Source organism: Capra hircus, chromosome 3 (assembly GCF_001704415.2).
Source record: "Capra hircus breed San Clemente chromosome 3, ASM170441v1, whole genome shotgun sequence".
In the NCBI taxonomy this organism is placed as follows: Eukaryota; Metazoa; Chordata; class Mammalia; order Artiodactyla; family Bovidae; genus Capra; species Capra hircus.
In genome coordinates, this window is record NC_030810.1 from 23663436 (window position 1) to 23684635 (window position 21200).

Here is a 21200-nt window from a genome sequence, read left to right on the forward strand (position 1 = left end):
GTAATGCCTCTACTTTTCAATGTGCTGTCTAGGTTGGTCATATCTAATTCTGCCTATGCTGGAATGAGAATATCGATAAATCCTATTCCCAAAAAACATACATCAAGCTGGACAAGATTGACACAAATAACCATTAGTGTTTTGAAAATTGACCAAACTGACAACAATCTCAAAACTACTATGTTTTAAAAGCAGCTAAATTTCAGGTTGTAAGAATGAGAATCGATGACGTTCTGTCCTGGATTCATTCTACTTTCCCCCTGCTTGGTGAATTCTAGGAACAGGCCAGGCTGTGAGGATTGGCAACTTCTCTGTCATGATTGAAGGGAACCAGTTAATTTGGAGAAATAGGCAGTGCCCAGACACAAGAACGCTATCTGTGGGCAAGTGAGGAAGACCCAGAGTTACATAGCGAGAATAAGCATATTCCTGGCTGAGATGGGTGCAGGCACAGTAGAGATATGAGAAGAAGCCTAAAGCAGCAACCCATACCTGGACAACCTTGAGGTTCCACAAATGTCCATAGAAATCACAGCATAAAAGGCAAAGTGAAAGCCAGGGCAGACCTGAAAACTGCCTGAACCTTGGGTTCCCTACTCTCACACAGGGATCCAATGTCAGAGAATACAAGTCCTACAGGCTCAGGGTGATGAGCAAAAACTCAGTCTGATCATCACTGACTTACACAGACACAAATATGACTCCCTAGGAATTCAGCCTCGAAAATAAAAAAAGAAAAATTGAGTAGAGGCATTGGAGAAAGGTGCCAAGATAATTCAAGGGTAAGTTCAGTTCAGTTCAATTCAGTCACTCAGTCGTATCGGACTCTTTGTGACCCTGTGGACTGCAGAACCCCAGGCTTCCCTGTCCATCACTAATTCCTGAAGTCCACCCAAACCCATGTCCATAGAGTCGGTGATGCCATCCAACCATCTCATCCTCTGTCGTCCCCTTCTCCTCCTGCCTTCAATCCTTCCCATCATCAGCGTCTTTTCCAATGAGTCATTTCTTCATATCAGGTAGCCAAAGTATTGGAATTTCAGCTTCAACATCAGTACTTCCAGTGAATTTTCAGGACTGATTTCTTTTAGGATTGACTGGTTGGATCTTCTTGTAGTCCAGGGGACTCTCAAGAGTCTTCTCCAACACCATAGTTCAAAAGCATCAGTTCTTCAGTGCTCAGCTTTCTTTATAGTCCAACTCTCACATCCCTATATGACTACTGGAAAAACCATAGCCTTGACTAGACGGACCTTTGTCGGCAAGGTAATGTCTCTGCTTTTTAATATGCTGTCTAGATTGGTCACTGTTTCCATTGTTTCCCCTTTTATTTGCCATGAAGTGATGGGACCAGATGCCACGATATTAGTTTTCTGAATGTTGAGCTTTAAGCCAACTTTTCCACTCTCTTCTTTCACTTTCATCAAGAGGTTCTTTAGTTCTTCTTCACTTTCTGCTATAAGGGCAGTGTCATCTGCCTATCTGAGGTTACTGATATTTCTCCCGGCAATCTTGATTCCAGCTTGTATTTCATCCAGCCTGGCATTTCACATGATATACTCTGCATAGAAGTTAAATAAGCAGGGTGACAGCATACAGCCTTGACATACTCCTTTACTGGTTTGGAATGAGTCTGTTCTTCCATGTCCAGATCTAACTGCTGCTTCTTGACCTGCATACAGATTTCTCAGGTGGTCTGGTATTCCCATCTCTTGAAGAATTTTTCACAGTTTGTTGTGATCCACAAAATCAAAGGTTTTGGCCTAATCAATAAAGCAAAACTAGATGTTTTTCTGGAACTCTCCTGCCTTTTCAATGATCCAGCAGATGTTGGCAATTTGCTCTCTGGTTTCTCTGCCTTTTCTAAATCCAGGTTGAACATCTGGAAGTTCACAGTTCATGTACCGTTGAAACCTGGCTTGGAGAATTTTGAGCATTACTTTGCTAGAGTGTGAGATGAGTGCAATTGTGTGGTAGTTTGAACATTCTTTTGCATTGCCTTTCTTTGGGATTGGAATGAAAACTGACATTTTCCAGTCCTGTGGCCACTGCTGAGTTTTCCAGATTTGCTGGCATATTGAGTGCAGCACTTTCATAGCATCATCTTCTAGGATTTGAAATAGCTCAACTGGAATTCCATCACCTCCACTAACTTTGTTCATAGTGATGCTTCCTAAGGCCCACTTGACTTTGCATTCCAGGGTGTCTGGCTCTAGTTGAAGGATCACACCATCATGGTTATCTGGGTTATGAAGATCTTTTTCTGTATAGTTCTTCTGTGTATTCTTGCCACCTTTTCTTGATATCTTCTGCTTCTGTTAGGTCCATACCATTTCTGTCCTTTATTTTGCCCATCTTTGCATGAAATATTCCCTTGGTATTTCTACTTTTCTTGAAGAGATCTCTTGCATTTCCCATTCCATCTTTTTCCTCTATTTCTTTGCATTGATCACTGAGGAAGACTTACTTATCTCTCCTTGCTATTCTTTAGACCTCTGCATTCAAATGGGTATATCTTTCCTTTTCTCCTTTGCCTTTAGCTTCTCTTCTTTCTCAGCTATTTTAAAGTCTCCCCAGGCAACCATTTTGCCTTTTTGCATTTCTTTTTCTTGGGGATGGTTTTGATCACTGCCTCCTATACCATGTCATGAACCTCCATCCACAGTCCTTCAGGTACTCTGTCTATCAGATCTAACATTTTGAAATATTTGTCACTTCCACTGTATAATCATAAGGGATTTGAGTCAGGTCATACCTGACTGCTCTAGTATTTTTCCCTATTTTCTTCAATTTAAGTCTGAATTTGGCAATAAGGAGTTCATGATCTGAGCCACAGTCAGCTCCCAGTCTTGCTTTTGCTGACTGTATATAGCTTCTCCATATTTGGCTGCAAAGAATACAATCAATCTTATTTTGGTATTGACCATCTGATGATGTCCATGTGTAGAGTCTTCTCTTGTGTTGTTGGAAGAGGGTGTTTGCTATGACCAGTGTGTTCTCTTGGCAAAACTCTGTTAGCCTTTGACCTGCTTCTTTTTGTACTCCATGGCCAAATATGCCTGTTACTCCAAGTAGCTCTTGTGTTCCTACTTTTGTATTCCAGTCCTGTACAATGAAGCAACATCTTTTTTGGGTGTTAGTTCTAGAAGGTCTTGTAGGTCTTCATAGAACCATTCAATTTCATCTTCTCCAGCAATACTGGTCAGGGCATAGACTTGAATTACTATGATATTGAGTGGTTTGCCTTGGAAATGAATATAGATCATTCTGTCATTTTTTAGATTGCACCTACATATTGCATTTCAGACTCTTTTGTTGACTATGATGGCTACTCCATTTCTTCTAAGGTATTCTTAACTACAGTAGTAGATATCATGGTCATCTGAGTTAAATTCACATATTCCAGTCCATTTTAGTTTGCTGATTCCTAAGATGTCAGTGTTCACTCTTGCCATCTCCTGTTTGACCACTTCCAATTTTCCCTGATTCATGGACCTAACATTCCAGGTTCCTATGCATATTGCTCTTTACAGCATCGGACTTTACTTCCATCACCAGTCATATCCACAACTGGGTGTGGTTTTTGCTCTGGCTCTGCCTTTTCATTCTTTCTGGAGTTATTTCTCCACTCTTTCCAGTAGCATATTGGGCACCTATCAACCTAGGGATTTCATCTTCCAGTGTCATACCTTTTTGCTTTTTCATACTGTTCATGGGGTTCTCAAGGCAAAAATACTGAAGTGGCTTCCTATTCCCTTCTCCAGTGGACCACGTTTTGTCAGAATTCTCTGCCATGACCCACGCATCGTGGGTGGCCCTACACAGCATGGCTCATATTTTCACTGAACTCGACAAGGATGTGGTCCATGTGATCAATTTGGTTAGTTTTCTGTGATTGTGGTTTTCATTCTGTCAGCCATCTGATGGTGAAGGCTAAGAAGCTTATGGAAGCTTCCTGATGGGAGAGACTGACTGAGGGGGAAACTAGGTCTTGTTCTGACAGATGGGGCCATGTTCAGTAAATCTTCAATACAATTTTCTGTTGATGGGCTGGACTGTGTTCCCTTCCTGTTGCTTGACCTGAGGCCAAACTATGGTGGAGGTAATGGAGATAATAGCAACCTCCTTCAAAAGGTCCCATGCATGCACTGCTTTGCCTCCAACCCTGAAGCAGGCCACCGCTGACCCACGCCTCTTCCAGAGACTTCTGGACACTCGTGGGCATGTCTGGGTCAGTTTTTGGTGGGGTCACTGCTCCTTTCTCCTGGGTCCTGGTGCATACAAGCTTTTGATTGTGCACTCCAAGAGTCTGTTTCCCCAGTCCTGTGTAAGTTCTTGTGCGTCCAAGGTGGGGTTATTGGTGACCTCCTCCAAGAGGGCTTATGCCATACCCAGGTCTGCTGCACCCAGAGCCCCTGCAGCAGGCCACTGCTGATCCATACCTCCACAGGAGACACTCAGACACAGTTCTGTCTCAGTCTCTGTGGGTTGGGCAAATGCTAGTCTTTTCAACAAATAGTACTGCAACAGTTAAATATCCATATGCCAAAAGAAAAATGAACTTAAGGCCCTTACCTCATGCCATATATAAAACATTAATTCAAAATGGATCATGGATTTAAATGTAAATGAAAAATTTAGAAGAAGACAGAGGAAAAAATTTCTGTGGCCTTCAGATAGGCAGTTTTTAGATAAGACTCCCAAAGCATGATCCATAGGAGAAAAAATAAGTTGGACTTCAAAAGTTAACAACTTCTATCCCTCAAAGGACATGGTTAAGCAAATGAGTGAAAAGATAAGGTATGGATTAAGGGGAATATTGATAAAGCATGTATCTGACAAAGGAATTGCATTCACAACACATGAATAACTCTCAAAACTCATTTAAGAACAGAACCCAATTTGTAAAAAATGGATAAAAAATTTAAACTAACACTCCATCAGAGAAGATATATAAAGGCCAAACAAACACATGATAAGATAATCATCATAAGTAGTTACTAGGGCAACACAAATTAAAACCACAATGAGATACAACTACATTCCCACTAAAATGGCTATACTAAAAAATATAGGTAATTCCAAGTGTTAGCAAGCACATGGAGACACTACAAACCCTCTCTCTGACATTATTAGCAGGAATGCAAAATGGCACTATTAACTTGGAATACCTTGCGACAGTTTTGGATTTTTTGTTTTGTTTTGTTTTAAGTTGCATGTGAACTTGTATGACCCAATGATTCAATTTCTAGAAATCTACCCAAGAGAAAAGTGATCACATGTCCATTCAAAGATATGCACATGAATGTTCACAATAAAATTAATCATTTTAGCCCTAAAGGAAACAATCCAAATGTCCATTAACCAGAGAATAGATAAACAAATTGTGTTATACTTTTTCAATAGAATATTATTCAGCACTGAAAATGAGTGAACTACTGACAGATGCTACAACATGGATTAATCAAACTTCAAAAATGCAATGCTACATAAAAGGAGCTGAATTCAAAGAACAACTAAATAATGTATTATTCTATTTACAAGAAATATTCAGAAATGGCAAACTTATAATGTCAGAGAGCAGATTAATAGTTTCTTGTGGATGGGAGCAGAAGTGAGGATTTGCAAAAGAAATTTTGGGGTTGATGGAAACATTCCAAAATGAGACTGTGCTGATAGCTGTAAAACTCTATAGATTCACTAAAAATCATAGAACTGTACCCTTACAATGTGTTAATGTTATAGTATGTAAATTGTACCTCAACAAAAGTGTTAAAACATGAGAAAATAAAGATTTTTCCTATGATGTGTTTAACTTAAATGTCAGATTGTGGATTTGGTGCATGCACAAAGCAATTTTTTTGGTGTGGTTAGAAAGGGCCACTGGTGAGTAACAAAATAAAATGCCATTTTGGATGATGTGTTGTTTTTTAGTCACTAAGTTGTGCCCAACTCTTTGCGACCCCATGGACTGTGGCCCACTAGACGCCTCTGTCCATGAGATTTCCCAAGCAAGAATACTGGAGAGGGTTGCCATTTCCGTCTCCAGAGAATCTTTCTAACCCAGGGATCGAATCCGTGCAACCTGCACTGGCGGATGGATTCTTTACCACTGAGCCACCAAGGAAGCCCTCTGAATGATATAATTAGTAGCAATAGCAGCCATGCCCATGGTGATTAATAGTTTCAGCACTAGAAATTCAAAATCTTGCTTCCTTCATGCGCTTTCTAAGAATTATCTGTTGACATGTTTAGGTTTCTACTTGTAATTATCCTCCCTCCAAATTGGAATAAGGATTAACTAATTACAGTGGTGGCTTCAGACATGAGCCGTATCAAACGCCCTAGTAACCAAGAATTGTCCGCCTACAAAGTACGCCAGAAAGCCTTGAATTCTGAAATTTGCTTCAAGACCCAATTCAGTGGGACTGAACCAAGCCACAGAGCTTCCCTAATCTGGTTTAGCCAGCAGTGGCACACCCTGCACTTCCACTAACTTTACTTTCTTAAGATGTAGCTTTGGATAAACTACAATTACTTTCTCAAAATCTATTATGGGTTTCAGTAGGTACAATGTGAAAAGCAGCAGTGAGTCCATCGAAGTGTCAGGATATGGCATTAGAAGCCATGGGTTTAATATTGGCCTAGTCACAAACTAGTCATTTAGCTTTAGCCAAGTAACTTATCTGATTAGCCTTAGAATATTTTTCCCAAATTGAGATAATCTTGCCTACCCCAAAACTGTTGCAAAAAACAAGTAAGAGAGCGTACCTAAAGTGCCTGATCCAGTGTCTGGGTATTGAATCTGTATAAAAGATACAGCCATAATTCCTTAATTTGCCAATCAAAGTTTTCCAGAGCTTGGTCTCAATCTTCCTCTCTATCCTTATCTTCCATATCTATAGGACTACTAATGTTTAGCTAGAAAACAGTCACTCAGGATGAAGACTTGCTTTCTCATCCATCCTTTAGTAAAGTGTGGATACGAGTTCTATTGAATGGGTTAAACATGAAAGTGTCAAAAACTGCATCTTCTCCCTTCTCCCCGTACTTTCTTCATCATGCTTCCTGGAACATGGAAATGCTGGTAGAATCTCACATATGACAATGAAATTGAGAGGCACTTTCTAGGGATAGCAGCAGAAAGCTGAAAGAATTTGACTCCAATAGTTTTCAGGAGCAGGGCCACACCATCAGCTCTGGATTTCCTGCATCTAGACTTGTATATGGAAGAGAAATAAGCTTCTGTCTTGTTTAAACTGCTGTTATTTTAGATACACATTTTGTGTATTAGTTATTGAAAGCTGAACTTATTCTATTATTCCTCCTATCAGCTTTCTGATTCTCTTCGCTCTTCACATTGTCTCTAGACATATCTTCATTCATTCATTCAGTAGTTTACTCCATAGCCATTCAATGTGCACCTAGATTCTGCCTGGCATAAATCTAAGAGGGTGCTGGAATGGACATAGAAATGAAATGAACCAAATGAAGTGTTAGTCGCCCAGTGGCATCTGACTCTTTGCAGCCCCATGGACTGTAGCCTGCCAGGCTACTCTGTCCGTGGGATTCTCCAGGCAAGAATACTGGAGTGGGTAGCCATTCTCTTCTCCAGGGGATCTTCCCAGCTCAGGGATTGAACCTGCATTGTAGGCAGATACTTTACCATTTGAGCCACCAAGAAAGCCTGAAACAAATAGATACTGCCCTTAAAAGTCACAAGTATTGACTGAAACTCTCTTGCTCTTAATTTATATGATAAATCATGTGTGTGGCAAACATTCATCTCAGAATTTCTCCAACAGTCCCACCCCAAATAATTTCACTGTTTCCAGTAATACATTGTTGATCAGACCATATGTACCTAATATGTTCTATTTGGCTCTCTACAACCACTCTCTGCCTTTCTTCACCATTTTCTTTGTTCAGGAAGACCTGTCTGTATGGATTACTTCAGTGGTCTCTTGTCCTCTAATTTCCAATCGGGTTGGTCAATAGGAACCCCTGGCAGAAGGTCAGAGGGAAGTAAGAAAGTGGGTTCTCTGTATTTATTTTTCTCAGCTCCCTCCCTGTTGGGTCATCTCAGGCTAACTTTGCTCCTCAACTGAAGGTCACTGTTCCACTCAAGGTGGCCCACTGCATGACTCTCTCCTATTGGGTTCTGGTTGCCATTCCCTCCCTTCAGTTCCTTTGCGCTGTCAGGCCCCAGGGAACTGCACTCTACCCCATGGCTTCTGTGCGCAGTGCCCACACCTTGCAAACGGCCCATTTATTAAGCTCCTCTCAAGTCATCCTAATGTGAGGCTGCCATCTGTTTCTTGCTAGAAGGCTGACTGACACACCATGTGTCCCAATTCTCAGTTCAAAAGATATAGGCACCAAATATACATGCCACCCATCAGAAACACTGTTAGGAAGAGTGTTGGAGTAGAGGGACGATATTCTTTATTAGCAGCTGAAGGAAGTACTGCTGACCACAGAGAACAAAGCTTGTGCATCTGGTAGGCAGAGCACTTTTATATCCTTATAGAACGCTTTTAGGGTGGGCGGAGGGGAAAGAGAGGAAAAGAGAGTAGGAGGATGTGGTAGGCAGAACAGTGCACCCCCTTTCCCCAAACGCCCAGGTTCTAATCCTTGGAACCTGTGAACATGCTACCTTACATGACAAAAGGGACTTTATAGCTGTGATTTAGTTAAAGATCTTGCTGATACCTTGATTTTAGCCCAGAGAGGCCAACTTCAGACTTTTCCTGAACTGTAAGATAATAAATTTATGTTGTTTTAAGCCATCAAGTCGATGCAATTTGTTATGTCAGCAATAGGAAACTAGTATAGATTGTAAGACTGAAATCTCCAGACCCAGAGAACTAAACCTGGGAAGGAAGAAGGGCTGGGGACCTAATAAGTGACAGATGAGCACACTATGGACAGAAAAACCATACTGCACACCACCTGCTAATCTGTATTGCAGGCAAATTAAATTCACTAAAAAGCAAACTTACTCTTCATCTCATAAGCTTAGACTCATAAATGCTTTCACACCTTTTGCAATACCTAGTAGAAACCTTTTTTCCCTCGGAGTTTCGGGGATTCTCCAGAACTTTTGTATTTTGTTAGAGAGATTTATCAGCTTCATTCAGAAGGACATGCATCTGCTTTACTCCTATTCTTTGACTTCCTGGTAGTCAAAGTATCAAAATATTACACACAAAAAACCATGATTTTTAAAATTTCCACAGCATATAGTCTACAAAGCACTAATATATATTATTTGCATCCTATAAAAACTGATGCTAAGCTCCTCCCCCAGACTGCATGTTTCCCAGTGGGCCTTACCACGCTCTGACCCAGCTGCTCCCGGAAGAAGTAATCCATGTTTCTCTTTTGCAGGCTGTCAAGGTAATGCTGAAAGCGAGTGTATGTGTAAGGGTAGCAGTAAGCAAATTGGTAAATATCTTCTTCTCGGTCAAAACAAAATGCAAAGGACATCACATAATTTTTCCTATGGTCCGGGCAGCGGTAGTAGTAGACATTTTTGGGCGGCAGTCTTTGCCTGAAAGATACAAAGAAATTTGGATGTATCAGTCATTCAAGCTTCAAACTGTAATCAATGGCAATAAATGCCCAAGAGTAAAACTGTAACATCAAGAATCCTAGGTGATGGCTAAGAATGACAGTGTATACCAACCTCTGGTCAAAAAGAATTGGGGGGGCTTCCCTGGTGGATCAATGGTAAAGAATTCACCTGCCAATGCAGGAGACATGGGTTCAGTTTCTGGTCCAGGATCCCACACGCCATGGAGCAACTAGGCCCAAGCACCACAACTATTGACCCTGTGCTCTAGAGCCCAGGAGCCACAACTACTGCAACCCACACGTCTAGGGCTTGTACTCCACAACTCGAGAAGCCACAGCAATGAGAAGCTGCACACAGCGACTAGAGAGTAGCCGCCACTCACCACAACTAGAGAAAAGTCTGTGCAGTAACAAAGACCCAGCACAGCCAAAAACGCATCATTAATTATTTTTAAAAAGACTAGAATCTGGCAGTATTTGGTTCAAATTCCAGCCCTACCCTTTATCAACTGTATAGACAATTCAAAGTCAAAAGCAAACAAGTTTTATTCATTATTTATTCCTATTTTGAGCACCTGTTAAACACCAGACATTGTGCTAGATTATTGGTGTAAACAAGATAGGACAGATATTTGTCCTCATGGAGTATATATCCTGGTGGGGAAGCAGTCAACAAAATAATTTAAATAAATATATAATATAGTTACAGACTCTAAAAGTGCATTGAGGGGAAATAGTGTGATGTTATAATCACATAAATAGGAAAGGCCTACTTTCCCAGGGAAGTCAGGTTTTGGTATTATAACACTAATTCGGGCCTTTTAAAATAAGTTAATACACACTGTGAATATTCAAGGGAGAAGAAAAGAATATTCAACATTTCTTTAAATTATTACTATTGTTTATTATTTTTCTACAGAGCATTCCATGAGACTAATTTTACAAAGAAGCATTTGGGGAAATACTGCTTTAAAATGCACTGTGTAAGCAATTCTGCTAAGTTAACATGTTCATTCTCGAACAAGCAACACTAAAACATATACATGAGAAAAGGCAAAATATTCCAGTCATAATTCCCATAACATCTTTACATTCACCCACTTCACAGGCTCACTGCACTCCCTCATTTGTATAGTATCCAAATGATTCGCTATTTCCCTACAGAGACTGTCTCTTATTTGTGTCTCTTAAAATCCTATTAATCCTACAAAACCCATATCAAACTGTGCCTTTTCCATGACTGTCCACTGATAATTCAAGGTCTCCTTGTTGTTGTTCAGTTGCTAAGTGGTGTTTTACTCTTTGTGACCCCTCGGACTATTGCACACCAGGCTTTGCTGCTGCTACTACTGCTGCTAAGTCGCTTCAGTTGTGTCCGACTCTGTGCAACCCCATAGATGGCAGCCCACCAGGCTCCCCCGTCCTTGGAATTCTCCAGGCAAGAACACTGGAGTGGGTTGCCATTTCCTTCTCCAATGTGTGAAAGTGGAAAGTGAAAAGTGAAAGGGAAGTCGCTCAGTCGTGTCTGACTCTCAGCGACCCCATGGACTGCAGCCTACCAGGCTCCGCTGTCCATGGGATTTTCCAGGCAAGAGTACTGGGGTGGGGTGCCATTGCTTTATCCTTCAATACCTCTTGGAGTTTGCTCAAACTCATGTCTGTCGAGTTGATGATGCCTTGCAACCTTCTCATCCTCTGTTGTCCCCTTCTCCTCCTGCTCTCAATTTTTTCCAGCATCAGGGTTTTTTCCAAAGAGCTCCAAAGCATTCTAACATGCTAGCAATTTGTTATAGAACCTTGTTTCTACCTTGTGTCTCTCTGAGGCTGCCTCAGTGGTCAGGAAGGGAGGTCAGTCTATGGACTTTCTGTGGAAGAGGAAACATTACATGGCACTGATGCTGTCCATATTTTGGCTTATACTGCTTGCCTCTATCCAGGCTGTTATGAATCCCACACAAACATTAGATGGAAAACATGAAATGGGAACTTTAAAAGATTACTGTTAATTAAAGAAAAAACTCAGATATCTCAAGTTAATGAATTCAGCATTTTTCTATGTATAGAAAGAAAAGAGTTTGGACTTATTGAAATAGTTCCTTTGATATGCACTTTAACTACCTAGGGCCAGTATCCTGTTTTTGCTTCCATCCTGAATCCCTAGGGGTGCACAGTTGGGGGTGACTGCACTGCTTTATGGCTTAGTGTCTGAACATCCTTGTTTACTGATATGGGAGGTTTCATCCACACTAAGTTGTTATTCCACTTAGAAGATGTGGTCATGGAGGGTCATAAAAGTTAAGGAGCTTACTTATCCATGCTCTCAAGCTAGTAAATCACAAAGCTGGGATTCAAATCTTTTTCTTTCTGATTCCAAGTCAGTACCTGTAACAATCAATTGCAGGTACTGTAACACTCAAGTGTACTTTGCTGCACTCAGTAAGCCAGCAGCAAATTTGGAAAACTCAGCAGTGGCCACAAGACTGGAAAAGGTCAGTTTTCATTCCAATCCCAAAGAAAGGCAATGCCAAAGAATGTTCAAGCTACTGCACAACTGCACTCATCTCACACGCTAGTAAAGTGAGAGGCTTTGTTATTATCTATTATTCTCCAAGTGAGGCTTCAACAGTATGTGAACTGAAAAATTCCAGATGTTCAAGCTGGATTCAGAAAAGGCAGAGGAACAAGAGATTATATTGCCAACATCCATTGAATCACAGAAAAGGCAAGAGAATTCCAGAAAAACATCTACTTCTGCTTCATTGACTATACTAAAGCCTTTAACTGTGTGGATCACAACAAATTGGAAAATTCTTCAAGAGATGGAAATAAAATCTAACCTGCCTCCTGAGAAATCTGTATGCAGGCCAAGAAGCAACCGTTAAAACAAGACATAGAATGACAAACTGGTTCCAAAATGGGAAAAGAGTACATCAGAGCTGTATACTGTCACTTTACTTATATGGAGAGTACACCATGAGAAATGCTGGACTGGATGAAGCACAAGCTGGAATTAAGATTGCCGGGAGAAATATCAATAACCTCAGATACGCAGATGACACTACCCTTATGGTAGAAAGAGAAGAGGAATTAAAGAATCTCTTGATGAAGGTGAAAGTGGAGAGTGAAAAAGCTGGCTTAAAACTCAAAATCGAAAACCATGGCATCAGGTTCCATCACTTCACGGCAAATAGATGGGTAAACAATGGAAACAGTGACAGACTTTATTTTCTTGGGCTTCAAAATCACTGCAGATGTTGACTACAGCCATGAAATTAAAAGACACTTGCTCCTTGGAAGAAAAGCTATGACCAACCTAGACAGCATATTAAAAAGCAGAGACATTACTTTGCCAGCAAAGGTCTGTATAGTCAAAGCTATGGTTTTTCCAGTAGTCATGTATGGATGTGAGAGTTGGACTATAAAGAAAGCTGAGCACCGAAGAATTGATGCTTTTGAACTGTGGTGTTGGAGAAGATTCTTGAGAGTCCCTTGGACTGCAGGAAGATCCAACCAGTCAATCCTAAAGGAAATCAGTCCTGAATGTTCATTGGAAGGACTGATGCTGAAGCTGAAGCTTTAATACTTTGGCTACCTGATGCGAAGAACTGACTCATTGGAAAAGATGCTGATGCTGGGAAAGATTGAAGGCAGGAGGAGAAGGGGACGACAGAGGATGAGATGGTTGGATGGCATCACTGGCTCGATGGACATGAGTTTGAGCAAGTTCCAGGAGTTGGTGATGGGCAGGGAAGCCTGGCGTGCTGAAGTCCTTGGTGTTGCAAATGGTCAGACAGGACTGAGCAACTGAATTGAACTGAGCTGTTCCTGTAACATTTCTCCAGGTTCCCTCTTGATAAATTATAGGCTTCTGGCATTCTAGATATGAGTATGCACTAAAACAAGTGAAAGCCTGGGACTGCAAGGAATTCACCATGGCTGAAGCACAAAGAATAGGAAGGGAAATCATGAGAAATGTGTCTGAAGAGGAAGACAGAAGTCAGATTAGAAATGGATGACAGTCGTCCCTCCATATCTGTGGGGTCTGCATCTGAAGATACAAAGGGATGACTTCATATGAAGGGACAGGTTAAACATTATCCTGAGATCACAGGGTACCTTTAAGTCAGTGAAAGAATTAAAGTTCCATGATTATGCCAGTGTAAGGGATAGGTGAGAGAAGGTCACGTATCAGTCAGAGGAAGGACAGGGAGTAGCTGTGCAAGTATAGAAAGTATGACAAGTCTGACTACTAGATAAACGTGCTGATATGACAGGCCACGGAGTCAAAGATGGGTAGGATTCCAAAAGTGATGAGGAGGACAAGACGTAGAGAGAACAGTAAGCAATGAAGGAACAGGGCTTCTCACATAGAAGCTTGTGATAGTATCAAAGGCTGTCTAGAGGTGTGCTTAGGGCCACCAATAGAGGCTGTGTGGCTCCTGGCCACCAATAGAGGCTGTGTGGCTCCTACCCCTAAAACTAGGAAGAATAAACGTTTCAGTACCAACAATGGCTAGATAGCATCACTGACTCAGTGGAAGTGAATTTGCGCAAACTTCAGGAGATAGTGTAGGACAGAGGGGCCTGGAGTGCTGCAGTCCTTGGGGTAGCAAAGAGTTGGACATGACTTAGTGACTAAACAACAATCTTCCTCTGACACAAATGGGGCTTTAAGGCAAACCCATGAGGCACTCTTCCTTTCTAACCTGATTTTCACTCTAAACACTACTGTATTAAAATTTTGGACTTATTAGTGATGAAATAGAGATGGAATGGCCTGGAAGGAAAATGGGGAGTGAGAAGTCCCCTCCTGATCTTTCTGTATATGGAATGTAGGAGAACAAGCAGTACTTGGGAAGCCAAAGAGGGAAGTAATGGCCTCCGGGATAGTCAGGTCTTAGTTCTTTGTTTTATTCAGCAAATATTTGTTAAGAATCATGTACCAAAGACAAGAGGTAAAGGAAGCAGTGGATTACAAGACCAGGGATCCAAGGGAGACTATTAACCTGAAAGCTGAGTTTCATAGAAAAAAGTAACATGTAGAATGTTTTGGATAGAAGAGGGATCAGTGGAAAACCAAGATTAGAGGGAGAACAGACCAGTGTAGGGATAAGGGTATAAGAAGAAGAGGTGATGGTCTACATTTGGGATGTGACTGAACATGCAGAAATGTGAGGCTGGTGGAGTGAGTCCCAGGGCTCCAGATTTGTATACAGGGAGAATACCAGTGAACATGGCTTTGAGGTCTCCAGCCAATGGTCTGTGACACCCACTTCAGACCCTGACTCAGAGGTCTGAAACTGAGGGCGCTGGAGCACAATCACTTCATACACAATGTTTCCTATAGTCGTAAGCCCCTCAGCTTATGATGCTGATGTTTGCATGTTTTTATTTACTAGTATATCTAATCAAGATCCATACTTTAAATCAATCACCTCAGTTTTTTTCCTCTTCTAGCCACGTTTAGCAACTTGACTCTGAGGGTCTGCTGTCTCCACCACATTTGATCATGTGCTATCAGGAGAATTCATCTAATGTCTGCAGCTGCCCCAGCTCCTCTCCTGAGTATGTCAGAAGCTTAACCTGATTTGCAGACAAAGTGAAGGTAATGGACCCTGGGGTGATCATTCAAGATGGCTAAGACGCTGCTCAGGGATTAGATGTTCCAGACTCCGCTAAGGATACTAACAAAAATCTGTTTGAGAAGGATTCAGCAGGCCAAACTCATGAGGACGCAAAGTAACACAAAGAATAAAGGAAAAGAGGAACAGGATTATGTGGGAGAAATGTGTCTCATTTGGAATGCACTTCTGGTTTTTCTCTTATTCTGCTCATTACATTTTCACTGTGTCCAGGCATGATGTTCAATTTTTTATTTGCATTATCATTGAATCCTCTCAACACCCTACGAACTAGGGGGTATTAACATCCCCTTTACACAGATAAGAAAATCCAAATCTCAGAGAGGTTAAAAAAAAAAAAATTCCTGAGGTTGCAACAGGAATTGTTGGTAAGCAACAGAGCCTGTGTTAGACACAGGCTAGTGTGACTCCAAAGTCTGTGCTCATTGTCTCTACGGTAACTTGCCACCAACTCATAGCCTTATCTTCTGCTTCCAGAAAAACCCTATCTACAGTACTCTCATCAATTCTCTTGCCAAAAACCCTTGAAATAACTTCCTATCCTCAAAAGGCTCCCCAAGATTTCCCTGTTAGTCAGTATCATCAACCATTTCTCCCTCCTTGAACCCTATGTTTTATTCATACTGAACTACTCACAACTCCCTAACATAATTTTGTGCCGTACTTCCAATACCTCTGTGTCTTTGTATTGGATATTTCCTGCACTTGGACTGCTTCCCCTACAAGATTTCCTACGTACTTTGTAAGCTCATACTCATAGATGTGGCGTGTGGTAGACTGTCATAAAGCTTTAAACATTTTTTAAATGTACTAATTAATGAACAAGAGAAAGTATAAATAATGCCTATCATTTCACATATCTCCTCTCTGAAGTATTCTCTGATTATTCATTCCTTATTAAAGTTTTTTTATACTTTGACATATGATAGTAATATTAAAATAGTTTTGTACCCGATTTGTCCCTTAACAAAAAGCAACAAAAGTGAATGGAGATTTCTTCGAAGACAAGGTAGGCTTCTTGAAGACAGGAATGGTGTCACCCTTTCCCTCTCTTTTTCACTAGAAATGGTACAGAGAAGTTTCAAATATTACTTGCTTATTTTAAAAACCACTGGCAAAAGGGAAAGAAGATTCGTCTCCACAGATAAAAGTAAGCATCATAGGGAGGTAGATTTTAGCTCAATATAGAGACTCTTGAACAGTTCCCTGAAAGGAAAGTAGAAAGGTCTATGTTACAGGGGAGTACAAGCAAGGGAAACTTTAAAGGATCTCATGAAAAAGCTCCTCTACTTGGTATGAAGTTAGACAAGGCAGATTTCTGACTCCACTTAACACAGAGAGTCTAAGATATCAATGGAAGCAATATAACAATAATTAACATTGCACATGTGCTAGGTCATTCTGGGAACATCAACATATATTAATTCCTTTAATCTTCACAACAGTCCTTTGAAGTTATTCCTATTATCACAGATTAAGTGATGAAAATTAAGGTAGGGTCAAGAATACTTCTTAAGAGAAAGAGATCGTAAATGACTCCTAGCTGTTGTTGTTCAGTCACTAACTCATGTCTGATTCTTTGTGACACTATGGACTGCAGAATGCCGAGCTTCTCTGACCTCCACTATCTCCTGGAGTTTGCTCAAATTCATGTCCACTGAGTTGTGATAGGTGATGCTATCCAATCATCTCATCCTCAGCAGCCCCTTTCTCCTTTAACTTTCAATCTTTCCCAGCATCAGGATCTTTTCCAGTGAGTCAGCTCTTTGCATCAGGTTGCCAAAGTATTGGCGCTTCAGCTTCAGCATCAGTTCTTCCAATGAATATTCAGGGTTGATTTCCTTTAGGATTGACTAGTTTGATCTTGCAGTCCAAGGGACCCTCAAGAGTCTTCTCCAGCACCGCAATTCAAAAGCATCAATTCTTCAGTGCTCACCCTTTTTTATGGTCCAACTCTCACATCTATATATGACTATTGGAAGAAAGCATGAGTCCATAGAATAATCCAGAAAGAGTCTAACATCTGATATTGCCAGAGAGGCAGGTTGACCCCAAGACCTGCGGTGTGTGCTCTCAGGACTCAGACACTAAAGGATGATCCAGTTCTAGAAACAAGTCATCATCCTGGGCCCATCCTGATGATTAAATAGGCCCTCCACATATGAGAGAGAGGCTATAACTAATATCCTCAGATTCAGTTGTGCATTCTCATGTGGAAGAGTGAGCACACACACACAAACACACACACGCACGTATATACTGAACACATTCACAATCATGCTGTGTATACTTCTCTTCTACAGCCTCTATTTCATTACGTCAACTTGAGTATATGCCTTTTTCCACCATAGGACTGAGTTCTCACTGAGGGCAGGAATCATACATTCACCTGATTCTGGAGGACCTACACAAAACCTTGAATAAAGGAGATGCTTCAAAACACTCATGAATTGGATAAATGAGTGAACTTTAAACATATTAGACTAAATAATTTCAGCCACACCAAGGTATATATATTGTGCTCTTTCCATGTGAAGCTCTGAGTCATTCCTTGAGTACATTCCATTTCAGAACCTCCATGCCATTTTAAATACTATTCTGCCAGTCTATAATTGTCTTTCTCACACTTTTCTATATATTTCATCCCTATGAAGAGAAGCAAGGACCAGGTCAAATGACATTTCCTCTTTGAAGTCTTTGTCAACAACACCAGTAATAACTAATTGCTCTAAATACTAACTACAGAAACTCCTGTACTTCTGATTCACTTCAAAATTCATAGCACTTAACACAATGTTTGACCCTGAAGAGGAGCTCAAAACATGTTTGTTGAATGAATGAGTGGATTTATGACTCACTAAATGGATGAATGGATGAATGATTCCTTCATATTTACCATTCTCTCTGCCTTCTTGCCAAACCATTAGCCAAATTACCAATGCATTGTTCTGAAGGTCACCAGAGCACAGAGGAAGAGGAGAAAGCCCAAAACCTGAAGGGTTCTGATGGCTCATTCCCCACTCCTCCTCAAAACCCCTGAAAGACTTTTTTTTTTCCCCCATGGAAAAAACCCTCTTGTTTATTTGATTAAACAAAAATAAAATAAGCTGCATAAAAGTCCAAGGAGACACCAACTTTGTTTTAAGCCTGCAGTAGCTGATACATCATCTCCTTGCTACCTTGTCCAGCCTCCTCTGTGGACCACAGTGATATATTCAGAAGCCTATTAGCTAACACAGGAGTTTTTGAAAACCCCTGAAAGACTTTCTGATAGCAGCCATTCTGACCGGTGTGAGATGGTACCTCACTGTGGATTCGATTTGCATTTCTCTGATATTGAGTGATGTTGAGCACCTTTTCATGTTTGTTAGCCATCTGTATGTCTTCTTTGGAGAAATGTCTGTTTAGTTCTTCGGCCCGTTTTTTGATTGGGTCGTTTATTTTTCTGGAATTGAGCTGCAGGAGCTGCTTGTATATTTTTTAGGTTAATTCTTTGTCAGTTGCTTCATTTGTTATTATTTTCTCCCATTCTGAAGGCTGTCTTTTCACCTTGCTTATAGTTTCCCTTGTTGTGCAAAAGCTTTTAAGTTTAATTAGGTCCCATTTGTTTATTTTTGCTTTTATTTCCATTACTCTGGGAGGTGGGTCATACAGGATTGTGCTATAATTTATGTCAGAGAGTGTTTTGCCTATGTTTTCCTCTAGGAGTTTTCTGGTTTCTGGTCAAAACCACTACAATATTGTAAAGTAATTAGCCTCCAATTAAAACAAATAAATTTAAAAAAAAACCTGAAAGACAGTAGCCCTAACTTTCCTTCTGATTGAGCAGCAAATATGGATGTAGTTATATGGATACCAACTCCAGGGTCTTCTTTGATAGCAGACAGAAACTTTTTCTTTAAATTAGTGGAAAGGGAAATAAAAAAGAATCACTCTCTTTGGGCTGTATATCCTAAAGGAGGTATACAAAACACAATCATTCAGATACCACCAAGGGGAATAATGTACACTAAGTACCTCCTATATGCCAACAGTGTGCTAGCTGTTTGATGTACACTATTGCCTGACTAATAAGCAGATATTCTTTCCACCACACCAAGGCTGTGAAATTCATCCAACAATTGCAGCTACAGGAAAGTCTCTTGGCTTCCCTTCTTCATCTACCCAGAGGCAGGGAGCAAACTAGCATACAGTTTCCCAGGCACATTTGAAATTAAAGAAAAATTTCATGTTTCCCTGGCGGCTCAGATGGTAAAGAATCTGCCTGCAGTGGAGGAGACTTGGGTTTGATCCCTGGCTTGGGAAAATCCCCTGGAGAAGAGAATGGCTACCAACTCCAGTATTCTGGCTTAAATAATTCCATGGGCAGAGGAACCTGGCAGGCAAGTCCATAGGGTCACAAAGAGTTGGACACGACTAAGTGACTTTCACTTCACTCCCTTCATGAGGGCAGCTGAATCTCTGGTTTGTCATCCGTGAAAACACATGGCCTTTAGTCTTCGTTTGGCTGGAACAACCCAGACTACCACCTGGCTTGAACAAATTGGCCCCTCCTTTCTTCAGGCATCTGGCACACCCAGGCACCAGCACGGCTGCCCACATTATAAATACACTCTTCCCAGGTGGAGAGGACCTGCTCCTAATTCCAATCCTACCTTCCCCCAAATAATTATAATAGTGCTCTTGTCACCAGCTTATCTATTCTTATCTTTCTCCGCACTTTGTCACAGGGAATCTCTTGATGAGTCACAGGGAAGAGGAGAAAGAGAGAATGAGGGAGCACTCAGATTCAGACAACACATTTATACAGCCTGTGTCTAATCAGATTACTGTCTTATCAGGGGTTGATGGGCACTAGTGGTGGGAGGAGAGAGACAGAGCTACATATTGCCATCTGAGTTTTTGATAACAAGAAGACACTGCTAGATTCTTGAATTAACCTTTTTGTCCTACACACTCTCTTGTTTATTTTTCAGAGTTTATTTTATGTGTAGGATTCTTTTTTTTTTTTTTTTTTTGGACTGTGCCTTCTGTAGAAGGACACCCACACACTGTGGCAGCAGCTGCTTCTATTAATTCCAAGCCATTAAAAAAATTAAAATTAAACCCAATTACTTTGGTTGGTTTAGAGCTGGGGAATAGCTGAGACTGATTATTCCCCCTGGTCATGGACAGCAACAATATTCCTACCTACATGTGGCTGCTGGCAGAATGCTAATTTAGTCAGATGCTCCAAGGACAGGCTCCTCATGCAGAGAGAGGCTCTAGGTCATGTAATCTATCTTCTCCAATCCAGAGTCCTGAGAGGACACTGGACAAAAAACTAGAAGTTGGGTGCTAGTCTAAACTGTAGTAGGCTTCCCAGGTAGCTCAGTGGTAAAGAATCTGCTGCCGATGCAGGACACAAGGATTCGAGCCCTGGCTCAGGAAGATTCCCCTGGAAAAGGAAATGACAATCCACTCCAGTATTCTCCTGGGAAATCCCATGGACAGAGCAGTGTGGCTGGTTACAGTTCATGGGGTCACAATAGAGTTGGATCTGACGAAACCACCACCACAACTAAGCAGCAATCCTTGGGAAGGACTCTACCCTATCTGGCACCTCTGTGTAAAACATGGTTACTAAAATGTGTCCTGTGGCTCAGAAGGTAAAGAATCTGCCTCCAATGTGGGAGACCTGAGTTTGAACCCTGGGGCAGGAAGATTCCCTGGAGAAGGAAATGGCAACCCACTCCAGTGTTCTTGCTTGGAGAATTTCATGGACAGAGGAGCCTGGTTGGCTACAGTTCATGGGGTCAAAAAGAGTCAGACACAGCTGGGTGACTAACACACACACACACACACACACACACACACACATCCCTCTTAGGGTTTTTGTGATTCAGGTGAAAAGTCTATGCTTTCAAAATTATAATTTGCTGGTAAATAAGATGCTACTCCAGTGTTCTTACCTGGAGAATCCCAGGGATGGGGGAGCCCAGT

At 41.2% G+C, this 21200-nt stretch overlaps 1 protein-coding gene across 1 annotated transcript in view; it reads right to left on the reverse strand.

Moving 5' to 3' along the window:
• LOC106501971 (cytosolic carboxypeptidase 6) overlaps nt 1-21200 on the reverse strand; it is a 1114558-nt gene that overhangs the window by 206294 nt on the left and 887064 nt on the right. The window contains exon 5 of the mRNA XM_018043997.1: nt 9337-9553. Coding sequence (XP_017899486.1) covers nt 9337-9553 — 217 coding nt within the window. The remainder of the gene's footprint in view (nt 1-9336; nt 9554-21200) is intronic.